Source organism: Hyalella azteca, unplaced genomic scaffold, assembly GCF_000764305.2.
Source record: "Hyalella azteca isolate HAZT.00-mixed unplaced genomic scaffold, Hazt_2.0.2 contig14855, whole genome shotgun sequence".
Classification (NCBI taxonomy): domain Eukaryota; kingdom Metazoa; phylum Arthropoda; class Malacostraca; order Amphipoda; family Hyalellidae; genus Hyalella; species Hyalella azteca.
The window spans coordinates 77,322-97,710 of NW_025944726.1; the positions used below are offsets into that span (position 1 = coordinate 77,322).

At 36.9% G+C, this 20,389-nt stretch overlaps 2 protein-coding genes across 2 annotated transcripts; one reads left to right on the top strand and one right to left on the bottom strand.

Annotated features, from left to right (window-relative positions):
- Positions 1-4,545: 4,545 nt before the first annotated feature.
- Positions 4,546-9,765, bottom strand: LOC108664625 (translationally-controlled tumor protein homolog). The gene is made up of 5 exons (XM_018151250.1): positions 9,621-9,765; positions 7,225-7,339; positions 6,040-6,133; positions 5,451-5,622; positions 4,546-4,642 (listed from the first exon to the last, which is right to left on the bottom strand). The coding sequence occupies exons 1-4, from the start codon at positions 9,763-9,765 to the stop codon at positions 5,488-5,490; spliced, it is 489 nt and encodes a 162-aa protein (XP_018006739.1). The 3' UTR covers positions 4,546-4,642; positions 5,451-5,487.
- Positions 9,766-14,423: 4,658 nt separating this feature from the next.
- Positions 14,424-19,370, top strand: LOC108664626. The gene is made up of 5 exons (XM_018151251.2): positions 14,424-14,475; positions 15,416-15,469; positions 16,178-16,311; positions 16,649-16,716; positions 17,979-19,370. Exons 2-5 carry the CDS (start codon positions 15,439-15,441, stop codon positions 18,118-18,120), a joined length of 375 nt encoding a protein of 124 aa, XP_018006740.1. The 5' UTR covers positions 14,424-14,475; positions 15,416-15,438; the 3' UTR covers positions 18,121-19,370.
- The last annotated feature ends 1,019 nt before the right edge of the window (positions 19,371-20,389 follow it).

A 20,389-nucleotide genomic window follows, 5' to 3' on the forward strand; every position in this document is an offset into this window, starting at 1 on the left:
AGGCTTGGAAGCTTCATAATCTTTAATCTTTCCTCATAGGACTTGCCTTTCAAGCCCGGAATTATCCTTGTTGCACGTCTTTGAACACTCTCTATTAAAATTTTGTCCTTTTCAAATTTCGGTGACCACACGACGTTTCCAAACTCTAGGTTCGGGCGCACGACAGCAACAAACAACTGCTTCATCGCTTCTGCATCTAGGAACTTGAAAGAGCGTCTGATCAGTCCAAGTCGTTTATTGGCTTCACCTTCAATAAGATGTGTATAAGAGACAGGAGGTTTTCATCTCACGAGTTATAATATTTAATTCAGTTAGTTAATGGTGACATCGATGGAAAAAAATAAAGAAACGATGCCGGCCAATGACGCCGCAGTGACGGCCATTGAGTTGCTCGCTCAACAGCGCCGCATAATGCGAGTGACCGCGCGAGTCCCGCACTGATGGATGAGCAACTTGCTGTACAATAATTTAACCTGAATAAACTTGAGTGGTTAACTGTACTAAGCTTGCTTTTCAACGATAAAATACGCCAGGTTGTCTTTTTTATGAAGATATAATTCGCCATATTTTCATTTGTAATGTTTCGGATACCAGCTACATCATCTATTCAAAATCTGAAAAAAATGCAAGTGTATAAATGTCATGATCATTTATTTGAAATAGGTGTTTCTTTCTATTATGAATCGAATTTTTATTCGTGAACCAATGATGTAAATGGTATTCAAAACATTCTTAGTGCCGACATGATGAATTTAGTTTTTTCAAAACTCCTGGGTAACTATATAGCGATGTCAGCAAACTAATATTTCTATGAATAAACGAACATAACAGTTATCTTCCAGTTACTGGAGAGAAACATTCATAAAAGCTCCACGGCGCATAAGAGAAAGGAACGTCGCTAGCAAGATTGTCAATGCGGACAACGCTCCCAGCAGTGACAGGATCGCACCATCAGCATCTTCACCACATGTGCTATTTTTCGAAAATATTTCCCATTGCTAGCTACTTTGCAGCAACATATTTGACTGCTATATTTGCAATATGTCAGCGATTCCTGAACAAAAAATGATAGAAATAGCTCTAACAATGATATTTGCTACGAACGTCACTTAGGTTCTCGGCTTCAGTCAACATACTTGTATAATACGGCAACAAAGACAAGTTGAATAATTCAAACCATTTTATCTTGAAGGACAGTGAGTTGAGAGATTTAGTGAACACTCATCTCTCTTTTGCGCATCAATATTATATATTGTTCGCAGCACAAACTTTGGAAAACCGGCATAGTCACAATAACCGCATCGTCTTGATTGATATTGGCAAATGAGTTTTCAGTAATGTAATGGATCACAGATCCGGGAAATGTAATCTTGAATTGGAAAAAAATCAATCCACATTAAATAGATCTACCAGGCATTTCAAAGTCACATGCGTGTAGGCAGCAATCATCCAAGCATTCAAGGATAAATGTTTTATAAGTATGTCATCAATGAAGTAGAATGGTTAAGTCATGTAATCAGTAGACATGGACACAAGTCGGAGGGTAACTTTTCGCATTGAATAAGATAATAATAGGGGCCATAAATATAATCTCGATAAATGTGGAGATCCTTAGTGCGTTCTGTATATCGTGATTATGTGAGGACGTAGTCGTTTTTAACATTGGGAAACTGGTTTGAAAGTAATTATTTCTACGATTCCTGAATTTGTCTGTTCGTACGTATCAAAGTTAAACTTATATATTTGAAGTTGTCCATTTTGCCAATACTAAGAAATACTCTAGGACGCTGACATTTGAAAGGTGTATGGAATTGCACGAATTGAATATAGCCTATATAGGCAACTCTTGCTGGTAAGATTATTGGAGAAGATTCCATGAATGACTCTGTGGGCGGAACTGCCTTATGTCCTTCCAATGTCTAAGACAAATATTTGACTCATAGAAGTAAATAAGTTGCCCCCCCCCCCAAAAAAAATAGGTTCCTAATTCTTAGAATATTAGATCTCAGAATATTACCGTACTCCGCTCGTAATCAGTGCAGCAGTATGTACCTGCCCTTCTTGCTTGGATCTGTATAGAAGTTAAGCAATCGCTGATTTCTTTTCGTCACAGGTTCCACATATTACGTTAAACGACAATTTTATTCTCCACACATATAAAAATAACTTCAAAATTCTCGTCCATGTCTACTGATTACCTAGCGTATTTATTTTATTTTAGGGCTAACTAGCATATGAACAAAAACCATGAATACGTCTGTCATGTTGGTCATCGTTGCCTACACGCATGTGAGTTCCACAAGCCTGGTACTTCTATTTAATGTGAATTGATTTTATTCTGGAGCTCGCCATTATGTTTTACGGATTTGTATTCCATTTCCTTACTCATCAAGCTGCTGTTGCTGATATAGGGCAGCAGCGATGCCCAAACATTGTCATGATATAGGGCAGCATTGATGCCCAAACAACTTATATGTCAATAACTATCACTGACATTCGGTTATTATAGCCATGATGTTTAACAGAAGTTTATTCAGTGAACGCTACATAATTATGATGCGCTGAAGAGTGATGGGAGTTCACTACAACTCTCAACTCTCAGCCTTGCATGGACAAATGTTTAGAATTATTTACGTTGTCTGTGTTGTCATGATATACAAGTCTGTTGACTGACGCCTAGAACCCGAGTGGGGTAAATGTCATAAATAGAGCTCACATCTTTCAGTGTTTATTCAGTAATAACTTACATATTACAAAAATGTTCGTATTAATCTCTAGATGTTAGAATTACAGATAGTTGATTAATTTGTGGGCTGGCGCCCTCGTGGCTACATTGCTAAAGATGTACTCTAGTGTTCATAGCGGTGTCTAAGTTTCGCTGCTATGAGTGTTACTAATACTGTATGCTCCTGCATAGCTTCGTCTGTCTGTTCTTGAAGGCGTTCATACTCGGAGCGTCAACGATACTATCAGGGAGGCTGTTCCACATGTCGGTGACTGGAAGCGAGAAGAAGTGTTGTCGCATGGATGCGTTACAACGCAGTTTTTTAGTTTATAGCCGTGGCCCCTGGTGTTGGTACTCGTTTCAAATTATACTCCATAAGTATACTTGTATAAGCCATGAGTTTACTTGTATGCTTCAATGAGTTCCCCACGCAGACGTTGATAACTTAGGCTTGGAAGCTTCATAATCTTTAATCTTTCCTCATAGGACTTGCCTTTCAAGCCCGGAATTATCCTTGTTGCACGTCTTTGAACACTCACTATTAAAATTTTGTCCTTTTCAAATTTCGGTGACCACACGACGTTTCCAAACTCTAGGTTCGGGCGCACGTCAGCAACAAACAACTGCTTCATCGCTATTCGCTTCTGCATCTATGAACTTGAAAGAGCGTCTGATCAGTCTAAGTCGTTTATTGGCTTCACTTCAATATGCGTAAAAAATTTCAACTCATTGTCGATATTAACTCCTAAATCTTTTTCCACTGTCAACTTCGACATTATCATTCTGTCGTTGCAACCGTGTCTTCTCATACTGTGAACTTGCTGTTCATTATTCTTGCCAAGATGGATTACTTTAGTAACTTTACCTTTGTCAGCGTTAAAACGCAGCTGCCACTTATCAGCCCAGTCAACCAGCCTGTCAAGATCACCTTGTAACTGTACTTTTTGCGACGTATTCTTCACTGTATTATAAATTTTTGTGTCGTCAGCATACATCGAGCAAACGCTAGACACAGCTTCTGGCAGATCGTTTATAAACGCAACGAATAGAATAGGCCCGAGAACGCTTCCTTGTGGCACGCCGCTGCGCACTGAAGCCCAGTCTGATACGGACCCATTAATACTGACACGTTGTCGCCTCCCTACTAGAAAATCTCTGATCCATTTGAGTATATTGCTGTCAACTCCCAAAGACTGCAATTTCCGCAACAGCCGCTCATGTGTGACACTGTCAAATGCCTTAGCAAAATCGAGGTACACTGCATCTACTGGCTCCCTTTCGTCCAGCAGGCGGGTCCATTCATTCAGAGTCGATAAGAGATTAGTGGTGCAGGATAACCCGGCAATAAAGCCATGTTGACAGTCTGATAGTAGATTATTAGCAGTCAAATGATCTATCAATCGATCCCTCACAGAACGTAATTGAGGAGTTAAAGCGCTTAATATCTTCTTTATTCCAACATTGAGATTTTTGGCCAGTAGAGCCTTGGCCGACATCAATATTCTACGAGTAATCGCAGGTTGACTTGCCTTCGAACGACCGCGTGCTAATATCAATATTCAAGTTTCAAAAACATCCGATCAACGGAAAATTTCAGGACAATTGGGCACTTAGAACAGACTCTCTGAATCTATTACTTTTTGCTGAACGAATTTGAGGTAAATTTCACGGCGGTTTAAACGCTCTCACACACTATGTAAAGATAAACCGGAATATTCATAAATCCACGGATATTTTTCGCTAAAGCCGAATATAGATGCTCTTGACATGACACTTTGAGATACTTTGGTATGGATGTCATACGGGATAGAGAGAACAACGTTAGCTTGCTTTTATTCACCAATTTAATAAATTAGATAAAAGCAGGAATTCGCTGGTCTTCTCAGGTCAGTATATGGGTTCCATCGATGTAGAAGACTGAAAGAAATAAAAAAACTATAATTATTCACAAAATTATGAAGCGGTGAATGTTTTCACAGTAAAGAAAATTAAGTTTTAAATTCAAGCTGGAACAGCCATTAACCTACAATCATTCATCACCTACAAGCATTAGATGTTGTCATCAATAATTCATGGCTATGATGAGCAAGGCATGAATAAAAAGATTCTGTGTTTTGACTTCAACATAAAACAGACCCGTTTGATGCAGTCAATTACCTGTATTTGACTAACTTCATATTCCAACCTAAAAAAACAACAAACCAAACATACAAACAACAATTCATACCAAATTCATTTATACCAAAGCACAAGAAGTCATTTTTTTGAAGAGAAAGAAAAGCAGGAGGAAAAAAATGGTAGAAGAAATTAGCACTCGTCCATTGGACGGGAATTGAAAATAGCCGTGCGGACAGTAACAACTACAGAGCCAATGCAAAAAAAAAAAATCTATGAAAATAAGAATAACATAATGAAATTTACATTAACGACATATCACTGAAGACTGTCGAACCGTGACCGATGTAATCAAATCTGAATGGATATAAGAATATAGCGCATAAAAAGGACGGATACTTACCAGCAATTATAATAGTAGAGCATAAGGTGGAGCTTATTTCTTTTTTTATTAGACAACGAAAATACATACCAGCATTTATATTGGTAGCGCATAAGGTGGAGTTTATTGCTTTTGTTAAAAGATAACGAAAATACATACCAGCAGTTATAATGGTAGAGCATAAGGTGGAGCTTATTGCTTTTGTTTAAAGATAACGCAAATACATACCAGCAGTTATAATGGTAGAGCATAAGGTGGAGCTGGCTTATAACTTCTCCTCCTGAAGTCCATATTTGGGGAAGTAGAGCACAGGTCTCTCCTCGCCATCGAAGTCCTTGTAGTCCATGATCACCACCATGCCGTCGGGGTTCATGCTCTCGCCGGTGAAAAACTGAAGGTCCTGCACCACAAAAATTAATATTTTAGCCCCTGTTAATACACTAGAAAGTATACGGCGGAAATTTATATTTTATTTATTTAGATTTGAATCGGAAATTGCCAAGCAGTAAAAGTTCTACGGGCTGAAGAGTTGAAAGCCAAATATCAAGTCATAAGAAGATCTCGTGCTGAATCTTCAGAGGGTAATATATTTTTCCAAGTCACTATTCATTGATCGTTCACAATTCATTTCCAAAACAAGCCTCAAGTTGGCTATCCACACATAAAGTTTCGATACCATTATAACCTCAACCTTGGAAGGTGCACAGAAAATAAAACAAGGCTTCCACGAGATTGTGCAGTTCAACTGTTTTCTGAACTGATATATCTGCCTTGTTACCTTATAGTTCTTAAGGATGTATATAATCTGCCTTGTTACCTTATAGTTCTTAAGGATGTCCTGAAGAGGCTTCTGGATGCCGGGGAGCTTCTCCACAGCATCGGGGTTGCTCTCCTGTAGCTTTTCCTTCAGACTGCAATACAAAAATTCATTTCAACACTCGGATGATGGCTAAATACACGAGCATTACTAAGCATCCAACAAAAGTGAAGTGCACAAAGCCATAAATAGATATGCTACGAATAACACATTACATTTAATGATCAACACACAAGAAGAATTCACACACCTGACGAGCGGTTTTGCACTAGGTTGTGCGTTTATATTGACGATATCAAGTTGAGAGATCTATTTCACATCTGATGATGTAGAACCATATCAGATCCACCAAGAAATATTGAATTATAGTTGATTTATCAAGAAATATTTAATTATATCAGGCCTATGAAGAAATCTTGTACTATAATGTACACTCATTATATTGTGCAGGGTTATTGATGGGCCCAAATCAATAAAATCTTATTTATTCATGTATAAATTAAAAATTAATCATTTATACCAGTGAAAAGAGAAAGATTAAGATTTTTTAACATTTTTAAAAATGTTCAATATGTCTCCCTTGTGCTGCACGGCAAACATCTAAACGGTAGCCAAACTCGTCCCCCACACGAGAAAGCATATCTTCTGTTACTGAGTGCACCGTAGCAGTGATACGGTTCTTCAGATCAACCAGAGTTGCTGGTAGAGGCGGAACGTAAACAGAGTTGCTGGTAGAGGCGGGACGTAAACAGAGTTGCTGGTAGAGGCGGGACAGAGGCGGGATGTAAACAGAGTTGCTGGTAGAGGCGGGATGTAAACAGAGTTGCTGGTAGAGGCAGGACGTAAACAGAGTTGCTGGTAGAGGCCGGATACAAACAGGTTCCTTGACGTAACCCCATAAGAAACAGTCACATGGGGTGAGATCAGGGGATCTTGGCGGCCACAGAAGTATTGAGCCAAATCTTCATTTACTATGCGCCCTACCCAACGCTCGGAAGTGACTGATTCAGAAGGCTACCGTTTAGATGTTTGCCGAACAGCACAAGGAGGAACGTTTATAAATATTTTAAAAACTTTAAATCTTACTCTTCCATCGACATAAAATTATATATTTTGAAACTATACTCAAATATGAATTTATCAAATTGGGTCCATCATTTAGAATAAGCCTGTATAATAACTGACGATTTGAGGTATCCCTTCAGGTAGAGCAGGAAGTCCTTCTCTGAAGCAAAGCCAGTCTCCTGTAGTCTCATGAACAGCACAACGTCAACGCCAGACGTGGACGTGGCGTCTCCACCTGCGCGTTGCAAAAGTCAGAATAATTATCAGTTCATTTTTATTTACTGGGACAGTTAAAATTCTATCATTGAATTGTATGGAAACATTTTACTTAGTCCCTGCCTTTTGCAAAAATGGGAAGGGTTGGAAATTCAAAGTGCGCTATGAAAATATTACTTAAAATAAACTAAAATACACATGTTACTGAAGAGGTTTGCAATATTAGAGATGAGAAATATGTGAGCCAGGTAGAATGATTGAGTTAGATATGTGAATCAAGTGTGTGGCACATTGACAAAAATGATCTATTTTCAAAGTCTTATTTGCTGGATAGGTCACAAACCTTAGAAAAATAGTTTATCATCATATGTTGGTATTTTAATGACTAAACTATGGTGAGAAATAATGATTTGAATTAAAAATGCCAAACAACTTGAGTGGAACATCTCTGGCAATACAACTTTTTTTAGTAGAATTCCAACTTACATCTACAGAAACACAATATCAAAATATGTTAGGCTTAATACAAACAAACGGTAAATAGATTGAACTTTTATTGAGAAACTTGATCCCATAGACGACTGGTCCCAAGCTTGAGGAATCAAGACGCATTCGCAGAAATTAAGAAGGAACCAAGTCCCAAAAAATAACGCTTGCTAGCTGGTTCATACAGGCTCGCCGACGTTACACAGACGAACAAGCCCGGCCCAACATAACTCTGGAATCGAGAAATAACCTTCAAATATATAATTAGGTAAAACAGTATTATTAGTTCAATGTTTCAACAAGATTTAATAAATTCGCAAATGGAAGCAATAAATTTACCAACCCAGAACATCCAGAAGGATCTTTAAATTCTGAGCCAGGTGCAGATGACAGTTCCAAAAAGATCGCAAATACGTATCCCACCAGACTCGCAGTTATTCTATTGAACTTTGCATGACAGGCGTACTCCGTGGGGGAGGCAGCTTCCGTTCACGCGATGAAGTGATCGTTGCCCCCGTGCGGAGTGGAGCGAGTAGTGGGGGTGAACTTTCGAGAGCTCGAGGTCACCGGTTGTAGACGGTGGAGACTCTCTTGAGCTCGGGGTCACCAGTTGTAAGACGTGGGAATGCTAGCAGCGCGGTATGGAGTCCCTTAAGGTCTAACTCGTGCCAAACGTTTAGTTGTACCAAACGCCCTGTGGATCAGCCGCTAAGGCGTGTGAATCAGAGACCAGACTGAGCTAGCGTCTTACAATTCTATTTCCTACTATGACATGACACACAGTAGGACTTCTCCTCACTGACAGGGACTAGCGCTGGAGACCAGGTTAGGCACTCTATTAGAGATGTGTAAATGATTATCACTACTAGAGTTACTTAATGTTGCAATGTCCTAGGTCGGTTTTAATATCATAAATAAATCGCTAATTCATATTTAACAGCATTCCCATTGCGTTCGATAATTAATAATGATGCTTAAGGCAAAAACATGGATAATAATACTGAGCTAGATTTGATGGGTAACTACGCTAAATACGGCTAGCAATAATCTTAGAAAATGAGTTGCGGGGATAACTTGAGGAAACGTATATACATGGTCGCTACAGAACAAAGAAAAGGTATGGCTGTAAAATAAATGGTAACAATAATATAAACTAAGTACTAGCCTAAATGTATGTCGCACTATGTCAGAATAGCATCAGCCCGCAACAACCTCAAAATCTTTTGCCAGCAAGCGGATTTAGCTGAAATTTTAAGAGGCCAAGTTAAGGGAAATAATGAAAGTAGAAGAAAGAGAGGGCAGACTCCAAAATTAACAAGTAAGTTAAGCTTAAGAAAGCATCAAGCTTTCCCAATAGGTTAGGAACAAATATTAAAGTTATTAGAGTAAAAGCCGAAGCTCAAAGTTAAGGTGGTCGAGCCACAAGAATTGGCCAAGCCCAAAGTTAGCACTGGAGTCCGCCCTTTCCTAATCAAAGAAAGCGCGAACATGTATTATTAACGTAAATAAGTAAAACGAAAAACAAAGAGTGATCACTCAAAATAATAAATAGCAATTAAGAAGGAATTGCGTTATACACTCCTAACGGAGCAACATTAATGTGATGTTTACACCAACAAGTCTTACAGCCAACTTCTACTATTTACAAATTCATACCCAACAAAAGGTATGAAGAAAAAGAACAAATTTATACCCTAAGGATTGTGGAAATGTCTAACAAATAAGATGTAGTCAAGCAAGCAAAAAATATAAGTACTATAACAACAACATAACAGAAAATGCAACCAAGGTAGTAAAATGCAAGACTACTTTACCTTCTTCAGGAGCTTCCTCAGCCGAAGGGTTGGCACCATCGATCTGAATATCTTCAGCACCAACTGTGATGTTCTTACCCTTGACCATGTAGAAGGCATCACTGATGTCCTCCATGGGGTACGTGTCAGTGAACACGTACCCCATGTCAGTTATTAACTGAGTGCTAGATTATTTTTTAATTATAAATAAGTTCTTAATTTTAACCCCTCTTCGCCTCCAAGGTAACGGTGGAGCAGCGCCCCTACCTCGCTTCGCTGGGGAGACCATAAAATCTCCATGTAAATAACCCTGTAATAATACGAAATTCAATACTTTATTCAAGGCTCAACTGCTTCGTTTCCTTCCCCTCCTCAAGTTTAAAGTGTAATATATTTTTTATATTTATGTTTTATTACCACCGGAAAATTTGCTCTGTTGTTCATAAAGAATTACTGAGCATGTGGAGCGTTTTTATCGGGGACTTTGTTAATAGTGAATATTGTACGGTAATTACTAACTGCAGTATCTGATTGGGTTATCATGAAAATTGGCATATATTTTACTTGTTACGAGCATGGTTATGTTATCATACTAATATTTTCTCCATTTAAAATATACTAAATATAATTTGCCTACCCCTACTCCGTTTTTTGGTTGACTGCAGGAAAGCTCATTTATCAAGTAACGTCGCGTTTTCATTAAGGCTCATCCCTTGACATTGCCTATCATCATCCGATATTATCGGTGCCGCAAACGATGCCAAAACATGGCGTCCCCGGGATGCTCAGCGTCCAGTGGTTTTCTGCAAGTCCACTGACGAAAAACTTCTTGTGATTCCGTCGATCAGCTGTTAGAAAATAAACAAAATAATCTATTCGTCCATGAGGACGGCAGAGGCACGGTCGACCTGACCTATGAACTTTGTTTATATAGTTTACCCTTAACATTTTTTATACGAGCGAGAAAATTGAGTTTGATGGGGTTCTATGGAGTTTTTGGCTTTCCTTTCTTCAATTTCCTTCTTCATAAATTTAGACTAGTGAGTCCTGAATATAGATTTTTTTATGGACATTACCTACATTATTCTTAAAGGAACCTAATAGCCTCAAGGATCACTTGTGTTGATTGCGTTAGAATTTCAATTAGAAAATGTGAGTGTAAGCGACGCTGGCACACGAGTGCACACGTGGCTTGATGTATGAGAACGAACGAACGTTGAATTATGAACTGGAAATTAAAATATACGAAGTAAAAGAAATCTACATTTTATTTCACTTCATTAATTAAATATAAGAAGTTACAATGAGAGATCAAGGACAAATTTTTCGCGGTGATACTGAAGTGTGTGTAATTCAGAGCTGGTTAATTCCAGACGTGACATCATCGCAAAACTTCCTTAGTTAGCCATCGAAAAATTTTACATCTGCAGTATCTATGAACCGGAGTCAACACGCTTGTTAGTTTTTAACTTGAATAGAATTTTATTTGATTAATATTTTTGAAGGCTGAGAAGCCGCTATGCGAAAGTCCGTATACTGTGGATAAGAGCCTAGCAAAATTGATTTCAAAATCAATGGTCGGCCAAATTACCAGCAGGCGTTCAACAGCAAACGTAGGTTTATCTAGCGTTGATGTCTAAAAAAATATGAATGAAATGAGAGAAAATAACTGAATTTTCACCAATTCTAGATTTCTGTTACTAATTTGAAAATGAACATTTAAATTAATATTAAACCCTAATAATATTAGGTTTTATTATTTTTCGTATATCTTTCGATATTTTGTTCTGATTTTACTCATGTTTTATATATTATTGAACTGATCATGGCGCTGGTCTCCCAGACGATCTCTCATTGAAGATATTGTGGATTTTTTTGGCATCTTCTTAGCTTTTAAATTCTTGGTAATAAAACTTGGTAGCTTTTACCTAATATTCGGTCAGTATAATGCTAATGGTACTAGAAATATTATTTAGAAAATATATTGAACAATAAGCATTCAATAAGATATAATAATTAGCCACGCAAAAGTATTGGTACATGTTCGAAAATGAACAAAAATTGTTTTTTTAAGGTACTCAAAATTCGTTTTTCACTTTAGACGTTCCACTAGTCTCATATCGTTATCTAATTGGCCAATCAGAGCAGTTTGTTATTGTTTGCAAGATTTTGTGTTCTGGTGAGATATTATTCAGCTTCATCTTCAAAATTTTATTTAAAATAGCTAAAACTTTAGAGTTGGTGACAGATTTGAGTCTGATTGGCTAAGTTGATAACGATATGAGATTATTAGAACGTCTAAAGTGAAAAGCAAATTTTGAGTGCCTTAAAAAAAGTTATTTTTGTTCATATTCGAACATGTACCTGATACTTCTGCGTGGGTTAATTTTTCTATTTTGTTGAATAAAATCTAAATACTGCTTACTTTTCAAAATCCGTTCTATATAATGTTTCTAGTGCCATTAGCAATATACTGAATAAGTATTAGGTAAAATCTTTAGATATAAAGAAAACTGTAATGTATCCAGTACTTTTAAGTGTCACTGTATGTTCAGTTAAGTCTAGCAGCAATGACCACATGTCAGCTGATTGGCCACAATTGTAAGAAACCAACAAACTGATCACGTCAATATTTCTCCCAGATAAATCTTTAAACATTAATGATTACTAAACCAAATTCTTCCTATAATGTTAAAATAAAACGAATAATATTATTATGAATTATAATGTGAACAAAACAAAGTAATATTAATGTTGCGGCTATTGGATTCATGGATCTTAATTATTGCCGTGTGATGCGTTAGCCCAGAATTTGGGACTGAGTTGAGTGATGATTGTTGATATTTATAAGTGCCTTCATAAATCTAACAGATTATATATTTTTTATATGATGACAATTCAAGTTTATAAGTGTGTCCCCGCGTCAGTTTACATTCTCTGGAATTTTATGGATGAAAAAATTTGCTATTTTTTGTACGTGATTGTATTGTTGCCGAGAAATACTTCCCGTTTAATGCTGAACTAATTTAGCAATTTTTATGTTTTGAACTTGACTAATTGAGATTGATAAAAGCTCTTGTGATATGAAATTATGATATGAGAACGCATTCTGCGTTGCATAACGTGGCTTATGAATAATATGAGGATAAAAACCTCACTATCAGTTAGTTATCAATTAAAAATATCTGTATTATATTCAAGTGGCTACGTTAAAACTTAATTTTAACTACAAAACTGGACCACTGTTACGCATGATATTCATTGCAAATAAAGGCAATAAACTTCCTTTTTCAAGGCAAGGCAAGACTAATGCGATAAATTTTTTTTTAAAACCACGTTAAAATGAAAGATGGAAACATTCCTTTATTTTTTAATACTAGCTTAGACCAGAAGGAACATAACTTCTAATTTAAACACATGATTAAATGAAATGAAATATAGGAATATATTGCTGCATTAATTGAACATAATTTATTTAGTTACATAAAAGCTTGTGAACGGGAAACGTAGTGGCGATCAGTACACAAATTCATATGTTAACTAATTACTATACTAATTACTTAACTATATCATATGTTATGTTTAATTACTTGTTTGCTAATTACTATATCATATGTTATTGGCCTCGTGTAGAGTGTTATTATAGGTTCTTCTGTGGCCAGTAAAATTATACGGTAGCTTAATAACACGGTAAATAGTGGTGGTTGCCGTTTGATATTTGTAGTGGCTGCCACTATACTCGTGTAGAAGCACTTGTACATATTAACTCGCTTCCTGGTAAATAACGAAATGATTTTAAAGCAACGTTGATTATCTTTTGATTTCTTTGAGAACAACGTTCATTCCGTCCTGATTTCTTTGAAAACAACGTTCATTCCGTCCTGATTTCTTTGAAAACAACGTTGATTCCGTCCTGATTTCTTTGAAAACAACGCGGATTACGTCTTGATTTCTTTGAAGCAACGTTTAATTAAAGATATTCCAACGTTTTATTTCTCGTCGGTCGCCCCGAAGGCATTCAAAGCGGAGCGGCGACGGTCTCTCGCCAGCGACTCGTCCTGCGGCCCGGACGAAGAATGCTTCGCGAGCGTCACAAGTTTGGTGACTCACGACACTGACGAAGGCAACGTCAACGCTACCGTCACCGAGACGTGCGCCTGCGAACCTCGTCAGCAGGCTTGCTTCAGGTCAGAATTTCTCTCACAAAAATGAATGGGTTGTATTGGCCGAACAGTGACAGACTTTTAAACCAACAGCTTGAGCTGAGAGCGGACAGATACGTTCTTTATCCAGGCCGAACCCTAGCTTACAAGGACAAAAGTTTGTTGCTATTGGGACAAGAAAAAAATCATTTCCCTAGGCGTTGTGTGGTCAGGGCTTTTTACCTGTAACTATGACTGCACCTGTAACTATCACTAATCCGACCTTTTATAACACAGATATTCTATTATCTGGTAATACCTATGCAGTCAATTCAGGTTAATAGCGTGTATGATTATTCAAATTTATGCCAAAGTTCTAAAATGAATAATTTTGAGAGGAATTTTTAAAAACGCCGCAATCAATGAAGAAAGCGAATCAATCAACATTTTAGCGAGATTAAGAAAATTTTACGATGAGCGAGTGTGATCTTGGGCAACCAAAATGGGTGCTATTTATTTATAGTACTTTCTACCCTGCAGGAGACCGGAGCGGATACGTTTTATTCATTACATTTAAAGCTGCAGGCAACAAAAAATGGGAGCAATTTATTCTTTAATATTCTTTAATTCTTTTTAACCTTACAGACGATCGAAATGGGTGCGTTTTCACGAGGGGTTTCCGCTGCAGACGTCTGTTGACGTTGGCGAGTGTGCTGGCCCTTGCTCCCTCGATGGTAAATAAAATACTAGAAAAAATATACAGGCAACATATTTAGGTAATATGGTCATAAATAATACCTCGTTTAAACATTATTAGTGATGAAGTCATTCCTAGCTTTACTGGGGAGCAAAATATCGATTAGATAAAGTCTCGCTAAGCGAGCTCAGACTCGTGATCACGAGAGCGGAAGCTGAACTCTATTAGTCTCAGTCTATTGCAATGAATAATTCGTGGGGGCGTATTGCAAATAATTCGCGAGGGCATCTATCAATTATTTAAAAGGAGCATTTAGCGAATACATTTTTTGAGTGGGCGTCTCAAAATTAATTAAAAGGGACATCTAGCGAATATATATTTTTGAGGGCAACTTGAAATTAATTAAAAAGAGTATCTAGCGAATAATTTCAGGAGCCGGGCGTCTCACGTCTATTTCGAGTGTGCATCTATATAGCACCTGATACAAGATATGCGGATAGATCATTACACACCAGAAAGATACTATTTATATTATATAATATAATGATTAGAATGCAACCTTAATTTAACATCCGCTTCACATCTGATGTAACAGTCTGACCGTGCAATTCATTCACTATTGCACTAGCATTGGCATCTACGTTTTTCATACATTTTTCAAAGTATGTTATTTGTATAACTTTTCATTGTGTTCTATCATTACTAGTTGTGCATTATTCGAGTTATTGCCTCCTAGTGTTGGTGCTTTCGCCATTACTGGACATGCCTTCAATGAGCACAGGTTCAACACGATGATTTGAACGAATTTATTTTATTTTTTAATTATATAATTCGTGACTTCAAATCCGGCAGTACCTTAAATGCAACTTATCGTAATTTAAACACAAATTGAAAATAACGGAGCAAGATTGAGTAGGTAAATACATTTATTTTAATTAAATAAAAGTAAATAATGATTTGAAATTTTTACTGTACAGGAAAAGACTGTCGGGCAACCCACATGAGGACGACGGCAATCGAAGGACCGAATGGTAAACCCATAAATTTTTTTAATTTTCGATAAATAAGCAAAAGGAGGCAAAAAATATCCAGGTTAGTGGCATCACCGACAAACATAGCAGGTTTTGTGTCGGTACATCGCGGTGGTAGGAACATGCAACGCATACTTCTAGGAATTAAAAAATATTTTTTTTTATCAAGAGTATCTTGATTTAAGATTAACTTGATACCAGGAGAAACAGTATTAAAAACTTAATTAATATACCAGGGATAGCATAAATATGAACTAACTTGATACCAGTAGTAACCTAATTTAGGGGTAAGTTGAAACCAGAAAGAATACCGTAGTTCGATAAAGGAGATTTTGAGAGAGCAATTACAAGAAAGTGTAACTGATGGGTTGAGTTGATGATTATCAAATATTCAATTTCAATCAAGGAATTAAAGCTTCATTTGGGAAATATGTCAGATATTAAGTTATTGGTTGCTGCAGCGTTAAATTTCAAATTCATATTTTGTGAAAGACCGATCACAAGCGGTCGAAAAAGATCACACATTTTAAAAACGATGTATTGTCAATACAGCAATTATAAAAAGCAAATAATTAGCAGCACGACATTTTGCAAAGAAGTAAATAATTCTAACACCTTTCGATAATTTTCGGTGTTTCGGCAGTGGCAGGGTATTCACAGTGTTATTTTATGACAATTATAAAATCAATTAATACAAATCGTAAACAGGTTCGGAATGCGTGTCGGTGATTGAGCAGTGCAGCTGCGTGGGCTCCTGCTTTAGGATCGCTCATCTGCAGCACATTTACAACTTCACCTCCACCGACCCTGAAGCAAACTTCAGCGCTGACGGTAGAATCGAGGTGAAGTTTAGTGCTGATTTATTGAAAAAAAACAGCATTTAAAATTGTGGAAAAGGTTGTAAAACGTAATGAGTTTATTATCATTACAGTGACATCAGATGAGGACACTTTTTTCCAAGTATCGGTGCACTTTTTGCACTTGTGTAGATCTTCCTGACACATTTTGCACTAACAAAAGGGCATATCAGTGCTTATACTGAAAAACAACGCATAAATCAGAAATGTAATATTCTCGAAATGGCAAGTTATGCAACAAAAGTTAAATATTTTTGATAAAGAAAGTTACATTAAATAATGTAAGATCCTCCAAATGAATAACTTTTTTTCACCCGCCCAGGTGGTAGACGTCGGTCGGTGTAGCGGCGAGTGCGATGCCCTGGACGCGGGGGGCCGCTGCGTGTTCAAGTGAGGATATTTTGTCTTGCAAGAAAATTCCGTTGAAATAACGCTAAATCGACGTTGAATAACGTTGAAATAGCGCTTAATCAGCTTTAAATGGCGTTGAAATAACGCTAAATCGACGTTAAATAACGTTGAAATAGCGCTTAATCAGCTTTAAAATCGATATTAAATAACGTTGAAATAGCGCTTAATCAGCTTTAAATGGCGTTGAAATAACGCTAAATCGATGTTAAATAACGTTGAAATAGCGATTAATCAGCTTCAAATGTCCTTGAAATAACGCTTAATGAACGTTAATTCATGAACGTCTTTGCAGGAAAATGTCGTTGGAATAACGCTAAATCAATGCTAAATAACGTTGAAATAGCGCTTAATCAGCTTGACATAGCGTTGAAATAACGCATAATGAACGTTAATTCAAAGTCGGATGCATGTTGGCTGATTAACTAGCATCGTTGGGTAGAGTATAGATGTGATTCAGCCCGCAGTTCTTACAGATGGTACAATAACATCCAGCTGACTGTAACTCTCGTTATCGTGCATTCGTGTACGGATAATTTTAGCGACTGTTAACGTATCTATAGATATCAGTAATGGTCGGGTGACGGAGTGTTATCTGTGTTACATGTTAGTGATGCTATCCTTAGTGTTATATTTGTTACATGTAATACGTAATGTTATATATGTTACATATTATACGTAGCGTTATATATGTTACAAGTAATATGGAGTGTTATCTGTGTTACATGTGATACGGAGTGTTATCTGTGTTACATGTTAGTGATGTTATCCGTAAATTTATATTTGTTACATGTAATACGTAGTGTTGTATATGTTACATAATATACGGAGAGTTATCTATGTTACAAGTAATATAGAGTGTTATCTGAGTTACATGTAATATGGAGTGTTATCTGTGTTACATGTTATATGGAGTGTTATCTATGTTACATGTCACACGGAGTGTTATCTCTGTCACTTGTTATACGGAGCGTTATCTGTGTTACATGTAATACGGAGTGTTATCTTTCATACATGTAATACAGAGTGGTATCTGTATTACATGGAAAACGTAGCGTTATCTGTGTTACATGTAATATGGAGTGTTACCTATCTGTCATACATATAATACAGAGTGTTATCTGTGTTACATGTTATACATAGCATTATCTGTGTTACATGTTAAAAGCAATGTTATCTGTGTTACATGTTATACATAGCATTTTCTGTGTTACATGTTAAACAGAGTGTTATCTGCGTTACAGGTCGAGTGACGGAGTGTGCCTGATGTCGCTGCAGCACAGCGTCGGCAGCTGCTCTGCAGTGCAACGCGAGCGGCTTTTCTATCACGCGCAGGACGGGGAAGTTCGCAACTTGAATGTAGTTAAGAAGTGCGCCTGCTCCTGAAATTATGTTATTTACCGCTAAACTATCACTAATCCGACCATTTATAGCACAGATATTTTATTATATTGCAATAAGACTTATGCAGTCAATTCAGGTTAATTGGACTTACCATATATAAGGACTAAAAATAATCTTGTCAAATGATTCCTTGTACGTTTACAATAATATGATCCGATTAATCCATATCGACTGTATTTCAATCAGGGTATAAAACATACACATTCGTGACAACGACAGCATACAAACAAAAATGTTAAACAACTTTAGCTAATCTTTGAGATAGACGATTTTTGACATACTTGAAGACTCAAACTGATTAATAGCGGAAAAATTCATTGGTAAACGACCCGGTTGACGCAAAATGCTTTATAAGCGAAAAATCTTCTCGTCCACAAAAATACGAACATTCGCATGTGTTCTACGGAAATCGGATGTTTGTAAATACATGTCAATTATTTTTAGTTTTGGTGACTATTGACCAAATGTTGTGCATTTGAAACAAAGGAGGCTATATGGGGCAATATATGTGAGAATGAAACGAGTATATAACTATGTTTTCTTCTTGCACGATAGCACTAATCTAGGATAAACTAAATGGATGAAAATCCGTATATTATTTCATTCGCGTTTCGCCACTTGTATATCGAACTTACTCCACTAAATTAATTCAATGACGGTCACTTTAACAACATCGTTATTATCTTGAAAAAAAATATAATTCAATTGTTGAATCACGTTAGAAGTTAAATAAAATTCGCTGTAAAACGATTCTTATGGTATGGTTTAATGTACTGGTATTTTATTCTGTAGCTTTGTTAACGAAAGAGAGGACCAAATCCAGTTGTTGTATGGTAGTTGAAAATAAAGTAAGCTTTATTTATTATTAAAAAATAATAAAATTCCAATTGATGATGCTAAAAGAAGAATATTTTAGAACTAAGTGCTTTATAATTATCTGCATGTATACAACAGTAAGTGATAACTGATTAAAATGGTGGTCAAAACTAGTGTAGTTTAATTAAGCTGTCTGGGTATGGGTTTTGAAACTCGCGGTTGAGAGCATTTTTCAAGCTTCTCTACATGAACATTTATAAATCTAATTTTATCAACATTTGCTAATTTTATTTCCAAATTGCTTTAATAATTCTACTATCCCGTTGGGGTAGCAAAGTATGTTTCACCTCTCCCGCAACAGCGCCATATAAGTTCGTTAAGATTTAACGGTACTAAGCGAGCGACTGTATAAGCCGTAAGCTATTAAAAGCAGTGTTATCTGCGTTACATGTTAAAAGCAGTGTTATCTGCGTTACATGTTAAAAGCAGTGTTATCTGCGTTACATGTTATACATAACATTATCTGCGTTACATGTTAAAAGCAGTGTTATCTGCGTTACATGTTATACATAACATTATCTGCGTTACATGTTAAAAGCAGTGCTGTCTGCGTTACAGGTCGAGTGACGGAGTGTGCCTGATGTCGCTGCAGCACAGCGCCGGCAGCTGCTCTGCAGTGCGACGCGAGCGGCTCTTCTATCACGCGCAGGACGGAGAAGTTCGCAACTTAAATGTAGTTAAGCAATGCGCCTGCTCCTGAAATTATATTATTTACCGCTAAACTATCACTAATCTGACCATTTATAACACAGATATTTTATTGAACGGCTCTTCTATCACGCGCAGGACGGAGAAGTTCGCAACTTAAATGTAGTTAAGCAATGCGCCTGCTCCTGAAATTATATTATTCACCGCTAAACTATCACTAATCCGACCATTTATAGCACAGATATTTTATTGAACGGCTCTTCTATCACGCGCAGGACGGGGAAGTTCGCAACTTCAATGTAGTTAAGCAGTGCGCCTGCTCCTGAAATTATATTATTTACCGCTAAACTATCACTAATCCGACCATTTATAACACAGATATTTTATTGAACGGCTTTTCTATCATGCGCAGGACGGATAAGTTCGCAACTTAAATGTAGTTAAGCAATACGCCTGCTCCTGAGATGATATTATTACATAACATAACATAGTGATGTCGGCGCTGTACAGTATATAGGCCTGATGTGGCCTGTCGCTGTTATTCATCGCTGAAATATCACTAATCTGACGCCTAATAACCCAAATATTTTATTATATTGTAATAAGATCTATGCAGTCAATTCAGGTTAATTGGACTTACCATAAGGACTAAAAATAATCTTGTCAAATAATTCCTTGTCCGTTTGCAATAATATGATCCGTTTAACCCTGTATTTCAATCAGGGTA

Coding starts and splice junctions, on each gene's coding strand:
- LOC108664625 (XM_018151250.1), bottom strand. CDS start 9,765: ATGGGGTACGTGTTCACTGACACGTACCCCATGGAGGACATCAGTGAT. Junction 7,340..9,620: donor TGAGGAAGCTCCTGAAGAAG/GTAAAGTAGTCT, acceptor TGCAACGCGCAG/GTGGAGACGCCACGTCCACG. Junction 5,623..6,039: donor ACATCCTTAAGAACTATAAG/GTAACAAGGCAG, acceptor TTTGTGGTGCAG/GACCTTCAGTTTTTCACCGG.
- LOC108664626 (XM_018151251.2), top strand. CDS start 15,439: ATGAGGACGACGGCAATCGAAGGACCGAATG. Junction 15,470..16,177: donor GGCAATCGAAGGACCGAATG/GTAAACCCATAA, acceptor AATCGTAAACAG/GTTCGGAATGCGTGTCGGTG. Junction 16,717..17,978: donor GGGGGCCGCTGCGTGTTCAA/GTGAGGATATTT, acceptor TCTGCGTTACAG/GTCGAGTGACGGAGTGTGCC.